The 18,778-nt window shown below is 36.3% G+C and overlaps 1 protein-coding gene across 4 annotated transcripts in view; it reads right to left on the bottom strand.

The window, feature by feature from the left end:
• MYCBP2 (MYC binding protein 2) overlaps positions 1-18,778 on the bottom strand; it is a 268,376-nt gene that overhangs the window by 140,069 nt on the left and 109,529 nt on the right. For all 4 annotated transcript variants that reach the window (XM_061171161.1, XM_061171158.1, XM_061171160.1 and 1 more), the window contains 8 exons: positions 18,530-18,647; positions 12,711-12,915; positions 11,905-12,058; positions 7,843-8,015; positions 6,669-6,794; positions 6,454-6,581; positions 3,314-3,405; positions 1,194-1,328 (listed from right to left, as the gene is read on the bottom strand). In XM_061171161.1, the coding sequence (XP_061027144.1) occupies positions 1,194-1,328; positions 3,314-3,405; positions 6,454-6,581; positions 6,669-6,794; positions 7,843-8,015; positions 11,905-12,058; positions 12,711-12,915; positions 18,530-18,647 (1,131 nt within the window). The remainder of the gene's footprint in view (positions 1-1,193; positions 1,329-3,313; positions 3,406-6,453; positions 6,582-6,668; positions 6,795-7,842; positions 8,016-11,904; positions 12,059-12,710; positions 12,916-18,529; positions 18,648-18,778) is intronic.

Below are 18,778 nucleotides of genomic sequence, written 5' to 3'. Positions count from 1 at the left end.
GGTTAAATGAAAGAGTTGAACCTGATTGGGAGCTCCTAGGTGAGTAGCTGCTCTGCTCCCTCCCTCCTGGTTAAAGCTCAACTTTAACCAGAACAATAAGCTTTTAACAAAGTATTTCAACTTACGGTTTAAAATCTGCTTAAATAGATATAACATAAACTTTAGCTTCAAAATGCTATGATGTTCCAAGGTTGAATGAACTGTATATGGGAATCATACAGTCCAGGATCAAAGCAGTCTCCCCAGTCCTACCATACAATCTTAGAGGAAAGCTGAAAAGGATATGTTACAACAGTAGACTTAATTTATCTTCAGCATTCTACTTGAACATTCAGGAACATAGAATTCACCTCATAAATCAGTCTGCTCTTTTTCTGGTCAGCTCTCTTATGAGTTGAATGAAACTATATGAAATATATGATTACATAACTTCTACCCATTTCAAACAGTTTATGCTCAAGAATAATAAAGAATAAATTGAATTTCTCTTATAAATGATGGTCCTTTCACATGAATCAGAGTAGAGTATAGAGAAGGCTGGACTCAAGAGTCAAGAAACTCCAGGTCCAGATTTGGTTCTGCCACACAGTAGCCATACAATTTGACGCAAATCGTTTCACCTTTTGTCTCTCTATTCCCGAGTATAGAAATGGGGCTAATAACCACTTTACAAAGTTACTGAGGGCATCAAACAAGATAATATAAATGAAAGTATCTTATAAACTGGGAAGTACTCCATACTTGAAATTTAAACGGTAAATTTCCCTTTACATTTTATTAAAACTGTAGCATCTCATGTCATTAAGGCTTTGCAATTTATAAAGTATTTTCATAAGCACGGTCAAATTTTATAGGATGTATATATTTCATTTTCATGGTTTCCAAACTCCCTATCCTTGTCATTTTCCTCTGTATAATTTCTAATTTTGCAAACAAGCTTTTAAACAAGGTAACATCCAGAAATACACACGAATGCCAACTGACAAGAGCAAAGAATAGCAGTTCTATTATCTCCACATTCTGTCTTACTTTAATTTGGCATGCGATTATACGAATTTAATTTTTAGCAGGTCATATTATGCTCTAGACCTGCAAAGATTTTTTACTCTACTAAAAGACCTCTGAGCTTTCAAAACAATATTCCACTAACAAAAATGGGAATTGCTTAAGGAATACTTAAACATTCTGCTTACCCATCATCTGTGGTAATAGAAGCTTGTCCATGAGATCCACAGTCACTGCTGGGTCCTGACACTCGAGCCCAGGCTACATACCACCAGCCAGCTTGCAGGAGGACTGGTTCATCAAACATCATTGCATATTTTTCTCTAAGAGGAAAATTAATGTGTCAGAGACAATGCCTTTGTACTTCTCTGTTACGTACATTTATTTTTTAAAATCCTTTATAAACAAAACATGAAATACACTGTATTATTATAAGATTCTTGTCAAACAACATTAAAGACCCTCTATTTTAAAAAGTCTGGACAAGAACACAAATAATAGTTACTGGTGCTACAGTGATGGCATTACATTTCTTCCTCCTCATTTGAGTTCTAAAACTTGCTTAAATGTTATAAAGTTTTCATACTAAAATAAGACAATTTCTTTTTAACTGTTGTTAAAAAAAACATGCCAGCTTTGTTGGAAAACTTTGAACTTTAAAGTTCATGTATTCAATTAAAGTCTTTCGAGAGTTCTGGAGTCAGATGGCCTGAGTTCAAGGCCTGACTTTGTAACTTGCTAGCTGCATGACCTTGGGCAAGTAACTACATCTTCTTTGCAACTTAAGTTTCGTCATCTGAAAATAGGGATAAAAACAATATCTAGCTCATAGGATAGGATTGTTCTGGGAATTGAGTTTAGACAAAGTGTTTGGAACTGAGCCTGTCACACAGTCACTACACAAAAAGTTTATTAAATTAGGAGGAGAGAAAACACATGTATACAAATAAGGGCATCTGATAAAGATATACCCAAGTTACAAAGTTCTAGGTAATAGAGTGGAAGGAGTGCATATTGGTTGTACCTGGGACAGAGAGAAGAATAAAGGTATTGAGGAAGGGGAAGACTGTCATGAACAGATTGGCAGGAGTCTGAAAGTACAAAACGGGGTCTGGAAGTGGCAAGGTGTCCAGTTAGGTTAAAGCACTGAGACAGATACAGAAAAGTAGTAGGTAGAAATTTAAAAAGATGCTGTGAAAGATTGTGGAAGCCTTTAATACCAGCCTTAGGAATCTGGGCTTTGTTAGTAGGCAAATGAAGAAAATCTAGATGATTCTCTGTACATAAAACCATACACTGTATTTTTGACTCACAATCATATGCTCAAAAAAATGATAACAATGGCACCTTAAGGCTTTGTTAAAAATTAATTAATCAATTAACTTTCCTGAAATTTCCCTAATCTTCATTTGTGTATAACATTAAGAAATTACTGAAATAGTATCTCCTGATATTGGTTAATGCCTAAAGTGAAGAAACAGTCAAAATTTTCTTTAGGTTTACTACTTTGTTCTCAAAAGTATTTATCTGTTAAAAGTAAACTCAATGCCTTACTACCATTTTCAGAAAATATACATTTTCATTAACAATAAGCTTATGAATGCCGCAGAAGGTTTTCTTAACGTAGTTATCATTGGGAAAGACAGTATACTACCATTATCATGAAGTCCAAATCCGTTCTTTTTCTCATCATAATATTCCCTGATTCAAATCACTAACTTGTCATGACAGTCTTGAGATAATTCTTAGGTTTACACAGAGAAGACTAATAAAATCTAAGTCTCTTTATTATTTAACGAACCTTCATAAATAAACATCCTGATTCTGGTTAGCTCCTGAGAAGTTTCAGTAAAGCTGGCCACCTCTCCAAGCGTGTTATAATCAAGCAAATACTACAGGCTTGGTGTCAGAGCATATAGGTGATTTGAAGTATGACCCACTATGACTATTTGACACAGTATACATAACGCTACCGGTAGTAAATAATTGTACTGCATTACTAGAACACTAGCATATCTGGTGTTCTCTAAGTGATGCATGAAAATATGTGTGCAAAATATATGTATATTTCCATCTTCAATATAGAAACAGTCAATTTATCTTGTGAAATACAAATATGAAGGATACTATTAGTTTTAATGTAGCATTGTTAAAAGCAACAGTTATGTTACCTAGTATATAATTTAGTTTCTTAAGCATCTGATCACAGATTATTTAAAACTTTCTCTTTAAGTTGCGTTGCTCACTTATAATAAATATGTCATATTAAGTATGCAAGGATTACACTGAATACTGAAGAAATCTTTACCTAGCAGCACAGTCATAAGCCAACACATCAGTCTCTGCAAGAAGGTCTCCATCAGTTTCATGATCTCCTCCATCAGGACCTAACTCAAACAGCTGGGGAGAGGAGAAAAACATATTGTGCCCAGTCACTCAGTCATGCAAATCTGCTGAATAATATGTTTATAATTTCGTGTCTCCAGTATATGCTGGACACTACAGAATGTAAAAGAGTACCTGCTTTTAAAAAAATGTTATTCAGTGAAATGTACAAATCTATATATCTAAATTAAGAAACATATGTCTTATGGTCTGTATTAACCTCAGTTTTCCTTATTTTATATATTCGTCTACTTATAGCAAATGCTCCAAAAATGTTCTGTACCAGATATAAACATCTGAAGGTGAGAGAACTCCAAGTTCTAAGTGAGCTTCCACATGTAGTAGAATTTTGCTTCAACACATAACTAGCTGTGAGATCCTAGGACCCAGTTTCCTCATCCATTAAAGGGAGATGGACACTAGCAGTGCCTACTTCATTGTAATTGTGAGAATTAAGTGAAACGATACTTGTGGAACACTTAGAAAAATACCCAGCAAAAAAAAAAAAAAAGGCTAGAAAAATATTAGCTGAGGAATAATAGAAGGAAAGGATCCTTAAGAAAACAGGTAACAAAAAATAGCTCAAATGGCATGGGAAAAGGAGATAGATAGAGTGAGGGGGAAAAAATGTTATAAAAAAGGGGGAGGACTGCAGAGTACAGGAAAAGAATAAAAGAGAAGATATCAAATAGGAAAAGTTATGAAATTAAGTGAAAATAAATGAGAATTATGAGGAAGAGATCTTTTTTTAAAAAACAATGGACCAATACATATTTTTAAAACCCTTATTTCTCTTGATGATTATAGTAGGTGAACTACAAGAAAGGTGAGTAAAAGACTAAGAAGGAAGAGACGGGGACATTAAAACTTACTGGACAATTACTCTGTTAGACGTCTCCATTTTTCAACTATATATGCTAATAAGTTTAAAAATCTGTCTCCACCTCAGATCCTAGTCTGCACCTGGGATTCCCCCGGGCAGCTCAATCTCACCAGTTGTAAAGTGACTCATCTCTCCTGCCTCCTGCCTTCCCTGCTCTGATTAAGGCACTATCATTCACCTACTTACTCAGATTAAAAAACCTGGGATAATCCTTTTTTCCAAATCTCTCCACCAGCACTGTATCTCTACTATTGCTGGTACCAAAGCTTGTCAGTGCAACCAGTGTTAGCAGTGTTACTAGCTGGAAGAGTTCAATATGAACTAATTAGTTCTTCTCTCCATTCTCTCCTTGCTCTAACCCATATTCCACAAAGTTAAGGGTTTTTGCTTTCCTTGAATAACCCACAGCAGTCTTTTTAAAATGAGTATCTGATTAGAATACTTCCTTAATCTAAAAGTCTTCAGTGGTTTCTCTTCTTCTTTGTAGCATGATATAAAGGTCCTTAATGATTTGCCCCTAACTTGGCTCCCCCGTTTATGTTCAACAAATAATTCTGAACACATACTGTGTGCCAGGCAGGGTTCTAAGAACCGGGCATACAGGGGTGAACAATGCAAACAAAAAAAACGGGCGGGGGGCTACTGGAAGTAAGTCTGTGGTAAGGGAGAGGATCTTAAGGTAAAGAGGAAGTGAGCCATGCAGGTTATCGTAGTGAAGAGCTGCCGTCAGAGGGAGTAAGTAGCAAGTGTGAAGGTCCTGAGGTTTGACTATGCCTGGCATGTCTGAGGAACAAGGGCCGGTCAGTATGGCTAGGTTAGAGTGAAGCAACTAGTATAACATAAGGTCAGAGTGGTGATGGAAGTCAGTTCTGATGGTGTTTTTCAGGCCCTTGTGAGGCCTCTGGTTTTTATTCTAATACTAGAAGACATTGCAGGAATCTGAACAGAGGAGTGGCATACTCTGGTGTACATTCTAAGAGAATCACTCTGCTATGTTGAGAACAGACTGAAGGGAGCAAGGACAGAAGCAGATACAAATCGGGAGGCTACTGTAATGCTCCCAAGCAGCTGTGGTTTGGACCAACTTGGTACCAGGGGCAGTTTTTAGAAGTGGTTAGATCCTGGATTTATTTTCAAAGTGCAGCCAACAATATTTGCTGCGAGAGTGGATGTGGATTGTGAAAGAAAGAGGCAAGGCAAGGATGACTCCAAGATTTTTGGCCTAAGCAACTGGAAGAATGAAGTTAACTCCATTCTGAGTCAGTCAACTGGGATGCGGAAGGACAAAAGAACAGCAGGTTTAGAGAGATGGTCAGAAGCCTAGTTTTGAGTACGTTACATCCCAAATACCTGTTAGCTATCCACATGGAGATGCAGAGTAGGCAGCTGTATATGTATCTTTGGAGGTCTATTAAGTGTGAGAGCGATAAGAGAAGAAATACTTAAAGCCATGAGGCTGGATCACTGAGGGGGTGAGTAGACTTTAAAAAGATGTCCAAGACTGAGTTCCGGCACTCCAGCGTTTAGAGGTCGGGAAGACGATGAGTGACCAGCAGGAGACTAAGAAGAGCAGCCAGCGAGATGGGAGGAAAATGAAGTGTGGTGTCCTGGGAGCCACGTGAAGAAACTATATCGAAGAAGAGCTCGACTGGATTAAATTCTGTAGACTCGTTAAGGAAGGTAAGGACTGAGACTACAGTAGTATTTAACTGAGAATTTTTTAAGAAGCCTGCTATTGAAATTAAGGCGTAAACTGTAGTCGTCTCTCTCACTTTAAGAGCACAATCAGATAATGTGACAACAGAAAATTCAAGCTATGAGTGAATTTTCAAAGACTGAGCACATCCTTTGCTTGGTATAACTGTTGCCCTTTCTGAGATGAATAGTGCAGTAAACTTAGGACTTTTGATTGCTTTTTGACTCTCTACCAGATGGAATCCATCCCCTTACTCACTTCATCCCTGGTCCCCACGCCTGTGGTGATGATGTCTGTTTACACAGTATTTGGCAGTAAAAATGCTAAAAACTTTTTAAAGCTACATCAAAATGCCCCTGCATCTTATCATTAAAACGGCTACAAGAAAGTAGGCACATACAAAGGTGCCTTATATAAAATAATAAACTAAGTCAAAATACTTAACTTCAAACACAAAAGGCAACAGTGCGAATGAACTGCTTACCTTAATTTTAGCGGTATATTCTCCTCTACCTCCAAACAGACCGAGACCACCAAGTAAAATGTCTGTGTCAGCACTAAAACGTATCGCTTCTACCGAGTGAGCAGAGTAACCCCAGCCCCCTCCATGACCTAAAAGATGCAAATGATAACTTATGTTTTAAAGTATCCATATATTTCATTTATAAGACAATATTTCCTAAACATAAATATACATACTTTCAAACCTGTTTACTACACTATAATCTTCTTTGGAATAAACCTTCATTACTGCTTGAGTCTCCTCCTCTGTACTCGCAACACCCATTTTTAAATCCTGCATAGTTGCCAAGGTATCAAGACAACCTAAAAGCAAACAAACAAAAATTCAACTCCTTGAAATTAAAATTTCCCCGAGTACTTATAATATGAGATGCTGGAGGCGATAAATTAAAACAATAAATTCTGAATGTGCTCAACAAATTTATGCCAAGCTTTAACATTTCATGGAAGATACTTACAACCAATAAAAATTATCCTCTGCCTGGGTAATTATCATATTTAAACATAAGCCATATGACAATGTTTCACACAAAACTATCTCTCTGAAAAGTTGGAATCGCTTAATCTTTGAGTCCTTACAAGGTTCTTCCTTTTATCAAACTCTCTGAATCACTTTAGACTGATTCTTAAAGTACTATTTGAGGAAGACATAGTAGCCTGGGATAACCTTAATCGGTGCTAGTTTTGGATGTTTACGATGGCTACCAGACGTAAAAGTGCTATATCTCAAATTAATTAATTAGAAGTGAAGTTGATGTGCTGTGGAAAACTATTATGTAAGAAGAAACAGAAGTGGTAACTATCAAATTCATATCATATTTTATAGAATTTATTTTAAATAATGTATAAAAATTAAATATTATAATTATACATTTGAATATTTAACCTACATCACTAAAGTTTATATATTCAAGTTAAGCAAAAACATTATTTTAAAGAGATATGGGAATATATGTATATGTATAACTGATTCACTTTGTTATAAAGCAGAAACTAACACACCATTGTAAAGCAATTATACTCCAATAAAGATGTTAAAAAAAAACAAAAAAAAAACAAAGAAAAAAAAACAAAAAAAACACATTATTTTACAAGATACCTATTAGGAAAATTATATTCAGGGCTGCTTTATATTTGGGCATATATGAATCTTTCAGGGTGTTGGTGTAAGTCTGATGTACTGTTTTCTGTAGGGTAAACCTCTTAAAGTTAGAGGATCTAACTTATTTTGCACCTAGCGTATTATTGTTTAACAAACATGACAGAATGATATACAAATTTAAGTACTCTTAAAAAGAAATCCTCAGCACACATTAATGAAAATTAGCTGATCATCAAATACCAACCCTACCTAGAATGTGCAAAGCTGCATGAGACCGGGTGGTGAGAGCCCTTGACCCCGTCGGTAAGGCAAGCTCAGGACTTAGAATACTACATCGGGACTGCATGTCTGCTGCAGAGGGAAGTCGGGCATCAGCAACCACTGCATTGTAACACCACAGCTCTCTAGTGTTTGGTCGAAACCTTTCAAGAAAGAATAATTACAGCACCTCAACATATGGTTTCATTTAAAAAAAAACCTGTTAAGTATAATTGACAATACAAAGAGAATAATACAGCCAGCTTAAACAGGACAAAACGTAGCTCATGACTTTCCATATCTGAGCTAAAGATATAAATAAAGTGATTATGTCACTATAACTGAAATAATTTGAACAAAACAGTAATATAGATCACATTTCATGAATAACAAAGCAACAGTATACTTAAAAGTATAATGTGTACTTACAAATGTAAAGCAAAATGTACAGCAAAAACTCCATAAAAAAGTGTAAAGACAAAAGATAAGTCAAAAGAAAATACATGAAACAAACATGTGAGACAAAACTACAATATCCATAACGTAGAAGAGCTCCCGCAAGCCTGTAAGAGATAATCAATCCCATATCGAAAGTGGGCAAAGGACATGGAATGCTGTTCTTAGAAAGGAAGCAAAAATAGAATGTATGCAGATGCTGAATCTTACTAATAAACAGTAAAGCATCACAAAAACCGTGAGGAACCCACAATGCCCTCCTGCCATTATCTCATTCCTTTTATCTCTTTCATAACAAAATTCTCAAAGAGCAGTCTCCACTTCTTTACCTCTTTTATTCTATAAATTCTTTTTGGAAAAGTTGTTTTTATCAACTATTGAGTACACACAAAAGAACAGTAAGAAAATATTTTCAAAATAAAGTATGAAGAATAATGACACAATGTACACTAGTAAAAAGAACATTACCATTATCTATTAAGTACTCTGTGTCTCCCTCCCTACTCAGTTCCTTTCCTTTCCCTTTCAAAGGTAACGATTATCTTGAATTTCAAAAGTTTATTCTTTTCTTGCTTTTCTTTATGATTTTTCAAATGTTTGTATCAAAATAGTATATTACTTAAGTCTGGTCTTCTCAATCAATGGCACTTGATGATCCAAATTTACTAAATATAAAAACACTTATATCCAGCAATCCCACTTTGGGTACATATCCAAAAGAACTGAAAGCAGGATCTTGAAGAGATATTTGCACACCCATGTTCATAGCAGCATCATCCACAATAGCCAAGAGGTGGAAGCAACCCAAACATCCTTCGATGGATGAAGGGATAAAGAAAATGTGGTAGAAACATACAATGAAATACCATTCAGCTTAAAAAAAAAAAAAAAAGAAAGAAATCCATCATGTCACGGGCTACAATGTGGATGAACCTTGAAGACGTTATGCTAAGTGAAACAAGCTAGTCACAAAATGGCAAACTATGTATGATTTCACTTATATATCTAAAGTAGGCAAATGCAAAGGAACAGAAAGTAGAACGGTGGTTGCCAGGAGTGAGAGGGAGGGAGAAATGAGCTGTTCTTTGCATAAGTTTAAGTTTTACAAAATGAAAATGTTCTGGAGAGATGCTGTTCAACAATGTGACTATATTTAATGCTACGGAATTGTACATTTAAAAATGGTTAAGATGGTAAATGTTATGTTATTTTTACCACAATTAAAAATTTTTAAATTATTTTTAAAAAACACTTAAAAATAATACTTCACACAGAATAAATCCTATGAAAATAGCTGCTATAATTAGTAGCATTAATATTATTGGTTTATTGCTTTTTAATTTAATCTATCAATCTAAGTGTTACTTGTATTCTTATTTACATAAAAAACAAAATACATGCATTTTAAAAGGTATCAAACAATATAAACCAAACCTAATACTTGTGACCCATAGAGAAGGTTAGTGGGATTTGGTACGGGAGTAGAAAAAGACTTGGAGAAGGACCACATCCTTTTTCCTGTTTGTATTTTTGCTTTGCTTTTTAAAAAATAACAACACAGATCTATGTGTTAGTTTTGTAAATTTTGTAATGGGAAATAAAATTGCTATTAACATTTATCTGCTCTTTTCAGATGTTAAAGTTTCTAATTATTCAGGAGAAGTTATTGTTAAGAATACAAAAGGAGGCAGACTCAGGCCAGAAGGAAAGTCAAAGTAAGCTAACACTGAATCTGCAATGTCTGTGATAGCTGTAAAATGCACGTACCCTACTGAAAAACACAAAGGACACAAAGCAGCCAGAAGTCAGGATAACTGAACAAACTCTCCACCTTCCAGCTGTTTTACTCAAACATAGGAGGAGACTGCCCTTCATCTTTTAATCTCTGTTTTAGAATAAAGGGTAAATGATCAAGGACCTGGCAAGCATTTGAGATCATCTGTCCCCACTGCTACCACATGTGAAAAAGGCAAGGTTCAAGTAATCGGATACTGCACTTTGGAGTTCTGTTAAGACCCCAGGGAAATGATTCTAGTTATACTGTTAGAATCTACTTCTACTGTTATCTCTAATTTAGAGAATGCATTTCTAATTAAGTAAATGTATCCAGAAACAAATTCCATACTGCCAGTTTTTACTTTATTTTGTTAATGCAAATTTACTTCATTTAAAAATAAAACATATAAGGATCATAGAAAATCAAACATCAATTTAAACCGAGGTCCAAACCAGAGCTTGCTCTTTGGTAACTAAGTCTCTTGTACATTGACTTCCAATCAGTAAATAATTGAGGACAATTCTATCTTTACATCATTTGCTTCTCTATCCCCTCCGTTCCACTGTGACCACTCTAGTTCTGGTTCTCAGTATCTCATGTCTTCATAAGAATCACTATAAGAGTACCCACCTCTAGCCTCTTGTTATCTAATCTACACTGTATATTGCCGCTAGGGAGATCTAAAAGCACTACTCAACTCAATTCTGGCCTCCAAGTCTTCCCACAAAATGCCCAAATGAGATAGCAAGCTTGTCAGCAACCTGGGAAGCACTATAATTCCTTCACTAGGAATCAGGCCTCAGGACTGATAGAAAACATGGCCTTTTAAGACTTGGATGGCTGGTGGAAATGAAAGCAGGAATGGGCAGAAGAAAGAAGACAGAGAAAGTCTTCCCTCTCCTCATTCATGCCACTTCAACCTTTCAACTTACCTGGATTCCTACTAAGGCTGGCCAAATAAACAATGCAAGGGGGAAAAAAAGGTTAAGTCCTGTGATGAGCCACTCTGGTAAAGGCAGTGTACACCCCCTATTAGCGTTCAAAGCTACAAATCTGAGGATAACTCTTTCCTTTACTCATTATGTATATAAAGCACCATAATAAATTTTAAACAAGTACAATATAATTTCTTGAATCGCCTGTGTACCTGTATCCATCTCTACATTTTTATAATTTCCAGAGTTTGATAACCCTGTATATTTCTCTACTAATATGGGGATTTTGTTACATACATTCCTAAAGGGCAAGCTCATTGATCATATTTATTCTGTATTGTCTTTGGCATAATTTCTTCTACATAGCTGGTAATGATTAGATATTTACGGGACCAGGAAATAGAGTGAATTCTATACAATACAGACAAGAATGCTGACAGACTAAAAATAATTAACAAGAGAACTCTTGAGAGTAAAATTTTTTATTATAATGAGAGTAGCAAAGCCTTCTACAGCACCTACTATGTGCCTCTACCCTAAGTTCTCATAACAGCCTATAAGGTACCATTATTATACCTATTTTATAAATGACAAAACTAAGGCACACAGAGTCAAAGTGACTTCTCCACAGCGACACAGAAAGCAAAGTGTGCAGCTGGGATAAACCTAGGCAGTCTGGCTCAGAATTCATGCTTTTAACCACTACACTAAAGGTAGCAAGGGTAAAGGTCCCCAAGAGTCACTGAGATAGAAGTGTAGTTAACAGTTAAATAGGAGAGTTCTCATCTATGAAAAGTCTGCCTTATACATGACTTTTATATTCCACAAAAGTACAATTTGATCCAAACTTATTTATTACTCTATTTTATAAACAGAGAAGCTTACCTCCAAATGACATCATACACAGGATCAAGACACACACCAAATCCTTGCAGATCCTCTTGTTCAGAGTCATTAAACGTTTTACAACTACCATCCACTTTATTTATCAGAAGACACTTAAATGGAGGAGGTTCTGATATAGAAGCAGGTACCAAGCCTTAGGAAAAAGTATTTATATATTTTAAGGATGCATTACCTTTTTATATTCTCCCAACTTATAAGATAAGCATTTCCTATAAGGTAAGTATTATTACTATCTCCATTTTACAGAAGAAGACACTGAGACTGAGGGATTTAAGTAACTAAAAACCTTTAAGTAGCAGAATTTGGACTAAAACCTCAGGCTGTCTAAGTCCACAACACATGCCCTTAATTTCTACACAATACTACTCTATTATATAATTATTCATGATACCATGGACACAAGTATAAATTGACACCCTGGTCTCGATGAAACGTCAAAGTTTGATTTATGTAACCTTCCATAAAACTAATTTCCATCATTTATTTGACAAGAACCAACATAGAAAAATTCCTCTTTCCAATACACTGTACAGGTTTTATACCACTACAATTGAGCTCGTATTTCTACCACTCTCTAGCTTATAAGTACTTTGGTTTCTACTTTCCTAGTTATTTCATTCTTCCGGCACATAGATACACATAAACATAGACACTTAGAAGCTTCTTTTAAACTTCTTCAAACAGAAGAAAACAAAAAGCTACAGGACTACATCTCATAATAGGGAAAGATGAATGTTTACTATCAAGGATTTTTTGGAGGGACATTTGCTTGTTTGGGGTATTACCTATGATGTGTTTACTGGCAAAAATTTCTGATGTAGCGAGCACATGAGAATTAATAAGTGCTTCATCAATTCGTAAGAAAGTCTGGTCCCCACTTGCACCTATCCAGGTAGCTTTTCTTCCATATTTTGATCCAATGTTAGGCATGGGAGCTGGTTTTGCATTCCAATATGGCACATCCAAAATTGGTCTGCCCAGTTGTCCTTTCTAAAAGATTAAATAAATCGTATTAACAATATTACTGGATAAACAATTTATAATATTTTATAAAGTTAAGGAAACAGTAGACAAAAATAGCTCTATGAGACATTATTCTTCATCAGTTGTTAGCTGTATTTTTTAATAAATGAGATTCATGTGAAATTTGGACCAAACATTTACAAAGGAGTAAAATAATTTCTATTATTCTTAGGAATTCTCCTCCTAATAAACCACAAAGTACATGATTAAAAAAATAATAATACAGTTGAAATATTTCTCCATGTAAGAAATCTCCCTGAAATACTGTGATTGTCTTCACCAACATTTAAATGAAAAGTATAATAAATACACAATATGTTAAAAAATTGGTAATACAAATTGTTCGTTTAAAAAATCACTTTGATATTTTAAGTTGACAGTACAATAAAATGTCACTCTCGAACTCACAGAGTCTAAAAATATTTGGGTAAAAGGCCAAAATAATGAATACTGCCACTGTGAGTACAATTAGGAAATTACATATTTTTCACATGATCATGTGTTAGTAAGTTATTTCATTTAGTTTTCAAGATAGAGAGCAGAATCATTATGATGTCTTAAGTAAGTAACTGTGAACTCACTTAAAAAGTATGGCTGTCTCTAGGTACCTGGTTAGGTAAGAGTAATAGGAAGTTTCTCACTACTAAGAGAGTAGCTGTAAAAGAATGTTAATGTTGGATTGGGAAATATTCACCCACCCGTGGCTCAGGAGTTCTCTCTCTCTCTCTCTCCTAGCATTCCCCTTCCACAACCCCCTGGAAGGCAGACAATGCTGCACCACGGCAGCCAGGGTTTACTGCAAGTAATGGGAATGGGAAATCACAGCAAAACACCCAAAGCATAAGGGAGCTGGGAGCACTGCAAACAAACACAGCCACAAACTGACTGCAAAAGCAACAGAGCTTCAATCCCTGGGTTGAACCAATGGAGGGAAAAGTGGCAAGCACATGATTAGAGAAGCAGCCAAGAAATTTCAATGTTTATCTCAGCTTCTTTCAAGGTCTGTCCTTATGTTTTGACAAAACAACAACAACAGCATAAAAATGTGTATGTCATACTGAGGGGTATATTATGCTTTTGGAGGAAAAGAAATAAATTATTTTTCATTGACTATGAAATAAATATCTATTCCCCTATCAATCAACTAATGTGAAGAAAAGCTGTCTAAAAATATGATAGATGCCTGGACAGCCCCATGGGATTCAGAACGTGGTTATAAATAAGCCACATTTAAATACATAGAGTTTCACAGCTACGGCTTCTGGGGCTAGAGGACAATGATGATTGTCTGATTCTAAACATTACCATTTACATTCCCTCCAAAACAACATAAAATCCACACAGAGCGGGCTTCCCTGGTGGCGCAGTGGTTAAGAATCCGCCCACCAATGCAGGGGACACGGGTTCGAGCCCTGGTCCAGGAAGATCCCACATGCCGCAGAGCAACTAAGCCCGTGCACCACAACTACTGAGCCTGCGCTCTAGAGCCCGTGAGCCACAACTACTGAGCCCACGTGCCACAACTACTGAAGCCCACGTGCCTAGAGCCCGTGCTCCGCAACAAAGAGAAGCCACCGCAATAAGAAGCCCGCGCACCGCAACGAAGAGCAGCCCCCGCTCGCCACAACTAGAGAAAACCTGTGCGCAGCAATGAAGACCCAACTCAGCCAAAAATAAAATCAATAAAATAAATAAATTAAAAAAAAAAAATCCACACAGAGCAAAGAAAACCACACATGACTCAAGCCTTCAGCAGTATCAGGAAATAATGGACCTCAGGACTTTTAAGGTGCCTGAAACCAGAGCGACCGAATTCCAAGGTGGGGTGGAGGTGGGGTGCCAGGCACAGAAGTGGAGGCTCAAGACGGGAACAGAGGGAAGAACTGGCGAAATCATCCCCCAAGGGAAAACCCGAACCTCAGCGTGAAAATGCCAGATACAGGCAAGGGTTTGAAGGTTCACAGTGCCAGCCACAGGAAAAAGCCTTCAAAGTATGCAGGACGACTGCTCACCCATCAGGCTGACACAAATTAAAAGGTATGAGGGACAACACATGCTGCTGGCAAGGCTGTGGAGAAACAGGCACTCTCGTACACTGCTGGTGAGAATGCAAAATAGAGGGGAATTGTTAATATCTCACGAAACTACACAGGCATCATCAGCCTTCAACCCAGCAATCTTACTTCGAAAAATTTACCTCAAAGGTACACCTCTAACAGTATTCATTGTTACTGGTGCAAAATATTAGAAAATACTTCTTATTCCAAGCACAAGAAATTGATTTAATAAACTACAAGATATATACACAATTGTACTATGCAGATGTAAAATATGAATTGGGAAGATCTCTATGAACTGATAAGGAATGATTTCTAGGAGATACAGTAAAGTGTAAAGACAAAGTACAGAAGAGCATATATAAAATGCTACATTTTGAAAAATAAAGATGGGGAAATAATTATATATATGTAAATATATACATACCATATTTATACCTATATCAATGCAGATATAGACAGACGGTGTGTGTGGTTATTTATGTATTAATCTTTAAAAGAATAAACACAGTAAGGAGAAACTGGAAAACAATGAACTTCAGAACCTACAAGCACGGCGTGAAGGGGTGGGAAGTAGGGATGCCAGAGATGGGAGAGGGAATGACACTTGGGTGAGTATACCATTTTTGTGTAACTTAACTTTTGGAAACATGTTAAGGTTCTACACATTCAAAAAATAAAACTCCATCTGAGGATGTGGGAGGAGGGACCCTTAAACTTAAAAGCAAACTGGAACAGCACACTGGACCACAAACCACTCTCCTTGGAAGTCTGAGAGCTCCAAGTCGGCAGGACATGGTAGAGGTCAGCAGTTAAACCATGTCTTCCTACAAAGGGCCAGGAAGACTGTTACAAGAGGGAGAAGAGGAACCCCACTCAGTGACATTCCTTTAATCCGTCCCTTTTCTGCCCTACCTTTGGCATTCCTCTGGAGCCTCATTCACTGTTCAAGGCCAAAGTTATCTCCATGCTGAAAGGTCATCCCTCTTTCTCCCCCACCCGAGATCAGATCTTACTCACTTTACGGAGATGAACCCCTGTCCCAGGACAGGGTGAGACAAAGTGTACCTGGTAAAAGGGCCCGTTTTCAGGAACAAGGGAAGGAAGGTGATCCTTGGCTGTTGTCACTTTTTACAAAGAATCTGTTAGTTCTACCTATTTTTATCCATATTAAATAAAGTTTAAAGAAAAAGAAAACTAAAACAAATGAACCCAACTCTATTCCAAAGGAATAACATAATCCCACTGAAAGGGGGTGGGAAGAAAGAATCCAAGTAACTTATGAACACACTATTTGACTCTATACCTTCGGTCTTGGGGTAGGACACAGGCCAGAGGGGGCGAGAGGGGGAGAGAGGGGGGCAGAAGCAAGAGTGATAAACAAATCCTGAACTCTTCTTAGGGAGTTTGTTTTTATAGCAGTGTGGGCAAAGCAAATATAAAACTATTTTAGACATAGTTTAGGACTGAGTGAATGAGAAATAAATGTATTGATATTGTTGGGAGCCAGGATTCTTACTGTGGAAGAAGGGACATAAACATGGAATGAGACAAGGTAAGAAAGAACCCTATGGGAACGGGCTGGAATTAAGAGGTATCAGTGCGGACTTATTATTTCTAAAATACACGTATGTATGTATATATGCACACAGATGTGTACTGGGGATGCAATGAATACACCTAGTGCTCAGCTGGTGTCTAGTACTATTCCCCACTAAAAACAACCTAGGTTTTTTAGAGAAATAGCTGATTCTAGGACTCATACAGATAAGCCTGGAACAACTTGTTATGCCAGGAAGTAAGGAAGTACTCAAGAAAACGAAGAGGCATGTCACCAGAACACAGAAGTCAGCGTGAAGGGACTCCCACTGGCGAAATCTGAGACAATATAAGCACCCAAATAATCAAGTACAGTAATGACGAAAAAAGAGAAATGTGTCTACACCAATAATAAGTATACAGGCAAACAAACAAATATTAAATGGGCTCTTGCTTAGAGTAGAACGCAAAGGGCTGACAGGTGAATGTGAGGAGGTGCTGGGGTTGGAAAAATCATCATTTCTGCAGCCATTATAGTAAAGACTGGCTCAGGCAAGAACAATCAACAGATGCGAAATCTAGAGAGAAATTTTGATGAGAAGCAGGTATCTTAAAACTTAACAGTGTCAACCCAAAGACTGCTTATTAGTTTCAAGTGAAAAAATTCTAACTCTGCAGTAGTGAAAGCAAACAAAATTTTACAGGTGATCAAAATTTACATCACCAATAAAGGGCAGGTGGGCATTTTGTGCCTTGAAATGTGATGCCCTCAGAAGGACACAATATCACTTACATGGTATTTTAGTCTGGAATGCACAACCTGAATCTAAACATGAGGAAATATTAGAGAAACAAAAATGAGGAAACTTTTGTTAAAAAAAAGAAGTACCATATTCTTCAAAAATGTCAATGTCATAATAAACAAAGAAAAGGTGCAAAAATGTTACAGATTAAAGGAGACTAAAGAGACATGAGAAATAAATACAATGCCTGATCCTAGACTGGAGGGGAAAAATGCCAGAAAAGAATTACCAGATCAACTGACAAAACACAAACTATTTAAGGAGTAAAGGATCATAATGTATGCAAGTTATTCTTAAAGGACAAGAAAAAAAAGTTTTATACACACATGCATACAGAGTACGTGAGAGAATGAGAGCATGAATGTACAAATGATAAAGTAAACAAATCAAAATGTTACCAATAGGTGAATCTGATTCAAGAATATATGGGCACTCTATGTACTATTCTTATTTTTGGGAACCTTTCTGTAAGCTTAAAATCATTTCCAAATAAGAGATTTTTTTAAGTTCACATTTACATTTTTTAAAAAATCAAGAGTTGCAAATTACATCCCAGAGACTTAGGTTATAGGGTTCTGAATATTTATCCACATCACAGATGGTACAGGTTTATTAGCACAGTCTTATTAAGCTTTTCCTTCAGCTCTACTATGCCCAAACTATACAAAATTCTCAGAGCATCTTCACTCTTTTCAAGCTTTGGCAAAAAAGAGAAAGAGCAAAACAGACAGGCAAACAGACAGAGACACAGAGAGGGAGAGGAAAAAGTAAACTATAATTCTAAACAAATCTAACAAGAAAACCAGGCCTTTAAAAAGTTCTAAAATAAAAATAATTCTACATGTTAAGAAAAATGATTCTTTACAAACTAGTTGGGAAATAAGTTTTCAGTGACAGAATTAGCTCTACTGAATGCTTACCAGATTCTGACCTGGAATAAATATGTCCAATATTCTAACACAGCTGTTAAATTTAATAAATTCTAATGCTACACTAGAGAAGAAAATCATTTCAAAGTAAAGTCTGTTAGGTTTTGTGTATGTTGGATGTGGAGACAGGAAATACGCATATGCAATAATTATAGTACAAGAATTTCACTGAAACCAGAAAAAATAGCTAACGTAGACAAATTGCAAGGCAATGGTACAATGCAATATTATTAATGCTTAAAAAATTTCTTACAGAAAAACTTCCAAATGTGAAGACCTGTCCATCCATTAAAAGTACTGCCGTGTGGTTGCTGCCTGCAGTAACTTGTGTGCTAGGGCCTGGCAATGCTTGAACAAGAGTGGGACATCCCCTAGGTTAAAAAAAAAAAAAAAAAAATTAAGTCAATTTCTTACAAGACCCAACTGAAATAAAAAACGATAAACAATGCAATAAAAAATAGAAGAGATAAAAGGCACTAATAAGAATATTCCGCAAACACTT

Source organism: Eubalaena glacialis, chromosome 16, assembly GCF_028564815.1.
Source record: "Eubalaena glacialis isolate mEubGla1 chromosome 16, mEubGla1.1.hap2.+ XY, whole genome shotgun sequence".
In the NCBI taxonomy this organism is placed as follows: Eukaryota; Metazoa; Chordata; class Mammalia; order Artiodactyla; family Balaenidae; genus Eubalaena; species Eubalaena glacialis.
Note: the sequence above shows the minus strand (reverse complement) of the source record. Positions and strands in the feature narration are given on the sequence as shown.